Source organism: Anopheles moucheti, chromosome 2 (assembly GCF_943734755.1).
Source record: "Anopheles moucheti chromosome 2, idAnoMoucSN_F20_07, whole genome shotgun sequence".
NCBI classification, from domain to species: domain Eukaryota; kingdom Metazoa; phylum Arthropoda; class Insecta; order Diptera; family Culicidae; genus Anopheles; species Anopheles moucheti.
The window spans coordinates 69,330,227-69,336,583 of NC_069140.1; the positions used below are offsets into that span (position 1 = coordinate 69,330,227).

General features: G+C 44.5%; 1 protein-coding gene across 2 annotated transcripts; it reads left to right on the top strand.

Moving 5' to 3' along the window:
* The first annotated feature begins 709 nt into the window (after positions 1-709).
* LOC128310853 (cationic amino acid transporter 3) lies at positions 710-3,091 on the top strand. 2 transcript variants are annotated; one of them, XM_053047588.1, is made up of 4 exons: positions 710-1,082; positions 1,157-2,182; positions 2,263-2,676; positions 2,780-3,091. In XM_053047588.1, the coding sequence occupies exons 1-4, from the start codon at positions 710-712 to the stop codon at positions 2,821-2,823; spliced, it is 1,857 nt and encodes a 618-aa protein (XP_052903548.1). In that variant the 3' UTR covers positions 2,824-3,091. The 2 variants fall into 2 exon arrangements, with proteins under 2 accessions (XP_052903548.1, XP_052903547.1); XM_053047587.1 differs by having other exon boundaries at positions 2,263-3,091.
* Positions 3,092-6,357: the final 3,266 nt, after the last annotated feature.

Consider the following 6,357-nt stretch of genomic DNA (forward strand, 5'->3'; position numbering starts at 1 on the left):
CAAAAGGTCAATGGACAAAAAGTCTTAGTCTTAAGCTCTCGAAGTGCCAAGGAACTTAAGCCCTAGAAAAAGTGTTTAAAGATTCATAAATCATTGGAGAATCGATTCCTATCGATTTCTATGACTCTTCAGTAAAGATTTGACTGAATGAATGGCTCTGAAAAGATTCACTAAACACAGCACAAGATTTCCATTCACTTTATGCCACTAATTTATCGATTCCGGCTAGCACTAAAAGATTTAAGTGTACGCCGATAAAACAAACCTTTACGCTCTAAATGTCATCGACCTTCAGTAGGTAAATTTGAATTTAAGAAATTTTGCTTCACCTGCTGTACCGTGTTGGGTGAAAGTAGTTCGTTAATAACCGCTACTAAAGAGATGGGCGAAGGAGATGGTCACTGAAATTTAGTCGCACACTTTGGACCCAGCCGCATACTAGTTAGTGCGCAAATGGAATTACCTTATTTCGGTCCGTTACACGCACAAGACGTCCAATTTGATAGCCAAACGAAATTGATCGACCGTTGCCAATTCGCTGGCTTCCGCAATACTGCCCGGTTCGCTGCCACGGTTCGTGCTAATTTATGCGAGCTCTCTGCCCGACCAAGTTACCCCATTACTACGGTCACTTTCTCATGTGCATTATCTTTCCACATTCAACGTTTCTTTCATCGTACGTTCACAGCTAATCTTGCCGGCGTAGATCATGCGAGCGGAAGGCGCTTTACGTCGGTTCTGGACAGCGCTGACGCGGAAGAAACAGAATGAAGACGACGGTTCCGAGTCGAAGTTGGCCCGCGTCCTAACGCTGCTCGATCTGACCGGGCTCGGTGTGGGCAGTACGCTCGGGCTGGGCGTGTACGTTCTGGCCGGCTCGGTGGCACGCGAACAGGCCGGTCCGGCTGTTGTTGTTTCGTTCCTGGTAGCGGCCGTTGCTTCCGCCATTGCTGCGCTGTGCTATGCCGAGTTTGCCGCACGTGTACCGAAGGCTGGATCCGCCTACGTCTACAGTTACGTGAGCATTGGCGAGTTTACCGCGTTTACGATCGGTTGGAATCTGATCTTGGAGTACGTGATCGGTAAGTGTTTGAACGCACAATCGCTTGAATATTTGCCACGATTAATATATCATCATCTGCACATCTTTTAACAGGCACGTCTAGTGTGGCCCGTGGCATGAGCGGCTACATAGACTCACTGGTTGACAACAAGATCAGTAATGCGATGCGCGATGCTATGCCGATGGACGTCGACTTCCTGTCGGACTATCCGGACTTTTTCTCGTTCGTCGTCGTGCTGATTTTGGCCGGTCTGCTAGCGTACGGCGTGAAGGAATCGACCCTGATGAACAACATCTTCACCGGGGTGAACCTGATCGTGATCGGAGTGGTACTTGTGGCCGGTGGCATAAACTGTGATCCCGACAACTGGACCATCGATCCGAAAGACATTCCGCCGGGCTACAATGGTGGTGCGGGTGGTTTTGCACCGTTCGGGTTTGCCGGTATAATGGCCGGGGCAGCCAAATGTTTCTACGGGTTCGTTGGGTTCGACTGTATCGCTACGACTGGCGAGGAAGCGAAAAACCCGGAACGCAACATTCCGCTCGCGATCGTGATCTCACTGATCATCATCTTCCTCGCGTACTTCGGCATCTCGACGGTGCTGACGATGGCATTACCCTACTATCTGCAGGACCCCGAAGCACCTTTCCCACATCTGTTCGAATCGATTGAATGGTACGCCATCAAATGGATCGTATCCATCGGTGCAATCTTCGCCCTCTGCACCAGCTTGCTTGGTGCAATGTTCCCGCTTCCCCGAGTCCTGTACGCCATGTCATCGGATGGCATCATCTACAAGAAGCTTCAGACGGTCCATCCCAAAACGCAAACACCCGTGCTGGCTACGTTGCTGTCCGGGCTGCTGGCAGCTATAATGGCAGCCCTGTTCAATCTCCAACAGCTGATCGATATGATGTCCATCGGTACGTTGCTGGCCTACACGATCGTCGCAGTCAGTGTGCTGGTGTTGCGCTACCAAACGGATGAACTGCTCACCCGGTCCGAATTCAGTGTGACCGTGCCCGAAGTGATTCGGCAGCTAGTGAATCGCGACCGGCTTTCAGCACCCACGCAGCTATCATCCGCGGTGGTTAAGGTTAGCGTATGTATTTTTGGTAAGTGATCAGCATTACTCGCACACTGTTTTCCAGCACGAACTCAAGCAATATTGTTCTAAAATTGTCCATTTCTACAGCCGTGTTCGTATGCGGTGCTTGCGGTATTCTAGTTCCGGCCGAGGACTACATCAACACTGACTATCCAGGCGTCATCGCTGGTCTCGCCGTGCTCGTTACCATTCTCGTCCTACTGTTCATTGTTATTCTCATGCAGCCAACGGACAACGTGAAGCTTACGTTCAAAGTCCCACTCGTGCCGCTGTTACCGCTGGTTAGTGTGTTCTTCAACCTGTACCTCATGTTCCAGCTCGATTCCGGCACCTGGATTCGTTTTGCCGTTTGGATTGCGGTCGGTTATTTCATTTACTTCAGCTACGGTATCCGCCACTCGATAGAGGGTGAACGATTGCTCACAAAGGCTGAGCTGGCCGCATCGAAGGCAAACGGTATCGACAATACCGGCTACGATGGTGCTTCGGATACGATGGACCGTAAGAACTCCAGCCAATTTCAAGGCGCACCATCGTACGCAATAGCGAACGAAGCGATGTAGAGTGTTGCGATCGTTTTTAAAACGCTGACTTTCCTCTGTAGACTCCTATTTGGAAGGGGTCAGCATTATGCCGACATTTGCATGATTCCCGGACGAATCGAACAATCTATTCAGTGTAAGAATTAGCTAAGTACAAAACGAACGGAGAGCATGTAAAACAAAACAAACTACCTAGTGCGTACCGAGGCAAGAGGAGATCCGCACTTAAAGTGATTGTGATAATTATTGCATACTAGAGGTTTAAGGTTCGAAAATAGAAACGTTTAAAAAACTTGAGTTGCCTTTTTTTTATTAATTTCTTGTTCTGATGTTTCCATTTGTTTTTTTCTTTCCATTGAAATCGTTCGTTTTAAGCTGATATGCTAATTATTCTTAGGCATGTAAAATAGGAGTCCTTGATGATTAAGCTCACGATTTGATGGAAGGCAAGTTGTCCAGGCATTGTCCATTTCACTAATCTATCTTGAGTGCGTACTATAAAGCATTGTACTTTTACCGCGTATCCGTACAATAAGGTCGATGACGAACGAGACGAATCATAAATCAATCAATAAAAACGCGCGTGTACAACATTTTTGCCAGCTCGTGTAAGCTAACCGCTCCGTCATCGGTTCATCCGATAAGAAACCTCGGCTACGTTAGCCGTTATTGATCTGCCGGTAGCGATCCATTGTTTGGTATTTATTTGGGGTGAGCAATTTAGTCACAAAAACTCATTCATCAATTTATCAATTCTCAATGCGCGAAGATTAAAGCGATGACGAAACAACGCGGTCATTGATAAGATGTTTTGTGTTTGCTATCTGTATAAGGAACTACGGGGTTTTTAAATTTGTTTCTAATTAATGATTGTGATGTACAGGGTTATCTAAGAAATTGTCGGTTTTGAAAAAGATAGCAAAAATAGTAGTGATGGGACAGTTCCATTTTTTCGGAACAATTTCCGATCTTTTCTTAAAGGAACGGAACGAACCTAGTAGGTTCGTTGAATCTTTTTTAACAAGAAAATTAAAATAATCGTATCCTGTAGGATTGTTATATATTTATCACCAACGTTAACCATGTAAGTATAATCAATTTATAGTTTTCTGGTTTAGAAAAAGATTTAAATTCGAATTTATTGCTATGGTTGATCAAAGACGATATTTTTAATAAGAGTTCTGAAAAAATCATTGAACAAACTGCAGCAGTAAGGTGTGGTATGTGCAATGTATGAATGGTAGAATGATATGTCAAGATCGAGTGATCATTGATCAAGTGATCAAAAAATGTCAAAAATTAGACATAACATATGTTAAACTTTGTAATATTTAGTAAATCCGTTCCGCACAACACTTAACCTTCTAAGTCTCCACAACAATAGGGCACAGTGGCAGTTGAAGATGTGAATCAATTTTCAAAAGAACTATAAACAAACGTGAACACGTTCTTATTACTTTGAGCGTTGCTTACATTCCGCTGCAGCTTTGAGCATGAGTAACAGAAGAAAAAGGTTAACGTTATAATCATTGCAAGACGTACAACATGTTGATGCAAAAAACCTAGTTTGTGAATTTTAATGCACCTAGCAAAGTTTGTATAAGATACAAGTCGATGCATAGTCCAGATCTTGTTCTCAATTTTGAGCTTGATTTTAACATTTAGAAAAAAAGTGTTTGCAAAAACTAAATAACAAAATACGCACAATACATAGCCAACCCACTTTCTCTCTTACCTCACACGAATAGAAGCGAATACAAGCCCTAACTTTCTTCGGAGTCCCCGTTGACGACCTTAAGCGGGGGCCTTAAGCGAACCCACATCGAATGCCGTGGGATTCGTCAATGATTGTTGATAACTTTGCTACTTGAAGTTCAGGATCCTGAATGACCACTAAGTTCGCTCTTTGGAAGATCCGTCTCTTCGTAGCTACACTTTTGTATGACCGATAAACATAAAAAATTGTTCATCGAACTGTCAAAAAAGTTAAAAAAAAGCGGTTATTTGTCATTTCACTCTATATGCATCGACCTGCGTCCTGAACTGACTTTGGTACCCAGGCTCAGTTGTTCCACAGAAAGATCGGAAAGAACCTAGTAGGTTCGGAGCAAAATTCTCATCACTACAAAATAGCACAGACAGTGCGCTAGCAGAGCGCCTACGTTTAGGCTATCCGCATAACGTCGATCGTGTTTCTTTTGAAGCGACCTAGTAAAAAAAAAAACAAATGGAAACCTACCTTTCCTTCTAGTTCCCTCACACATCGCCACACTGCTGACCAGTGCTAGTGTGTGAGATGGATAAAAAAAATTACATCCGGATATAAAATGATCAGCTTGCAGACTATTTGACCCACACCAACGCTTCCCATCTGTCGCGTCAGCAGCACAGCGCTCACCGCTTCCCGGTGTGTTCGTGAAACAGGTCCTTTTTAATAACTGATGCAACCCATTCAAAGATACGTTCCGTTCCCGATCTGCACTGAAAATAGTCTCAGTCTTCAAGTGTTGAGTATCGCGCTAACATTGTCCACCCGGATCTTGCGATTGATTGTGAGCAGCGTTTTCATTTTACTATTGTACCGGTGCCAGTGCGTTGCGTTTGAAATTGTTCAAAGTGTTTACACTGCTATCAATAGTTACGGCTCGCGAACGGTATGTGATGGATGAGGGATCAATTAGAATTATTATGAACCAATGAAAATGAGTGACACCATAGTAAATCGAATGAAGAAGTGTTTTTCTATCACACACGCTTAGTGTTTACCCTGCTAGCGTTAATGCTGTCTGCAGATTTCCTTGATCAATGTTACATAAACGGCACATGACATGGTGTAACGATTTGCGTTGAGGAATTAAATCATGCCTTTCTTCGCATATATATAAAAATGACCTCTCAAGCCCGAGCTCATTGTTAAACCTGCTTTGTACGTCAATGGCGGAAAAGAGAACAGCACGCAATGGAGACGCATGGTGGCGCACGTTTTTTCGTTGTTCTTCTTGCGTTTACCTCTTCAGTGTTGCCATTCTCGGAACGCGAGGATGCTGCAGTTTGACAGTTGAACTATTAAAGCACCCGCTTAGTGATTGCATCAATGTAGGCGTCGGTCGGTTACACACTACCACACAGCCAGACAGCAGCAGCATCGCATGCAGGGATTTGTGGCACTTTTTAGCATTTCGTTTTCCTTTTGGTGTTATTATTGTTGAAGGTCTTGGTCGCCAAAATGCTAGCGACATACACTTGGACATAACGATTTGAAATGTATCGAGCGGGAACGATATACGTTTGCAGCGAGTCGGTTCGATTTCATTCGCACGGGTCTCGCTATAAATAGGGTAATTATTTACAAACGTATTCAAATCATGCAGCACCACGCGACCCCACACACAGCGGGTAGCGGATCTTGCCGTTTCGGACCATGTTTTAGGGAACGCAAACGTAATGGGAGGAAACGTTTCATCAGCGACGTTATTTTCTTTATTTTTTTTGTTACAAATTTCAGACCTTCACCACCAACGGGCAAATTTCGTCCATTACTTTGTCCTAGGTCAATGGCACCTAGAGCCGTGTAAGGAGTGATCGTTTTCTGTGCGGGGTGTACTAAATTACCTCGAAAAATGCTTTTCCTTGGCCTGCG

Coding starts and splice junctions, on each gene's coding strand:
- LOC128310853 (XM_053047587.1), top strand. CDS start 710: ATGCGAGCGGAAGGCGCTTTACGTCGGTTCTGGACAGCGCTGACGCGG. Junction 1,083..1,156: donor GATCTTGGAGTACGTGATCG/GTAAGTGTTTGA, acceptor ATCTTTTAACAG/GCACGTCTAGTGTGGCCCGT. Junction 2,183..2,262: donor GGTTAGCGTATGTATTTTTG/GTAAGTGATCAG, acceptor CCATTTCTACAG/CCGTGTTCGTATGCGGTGCT.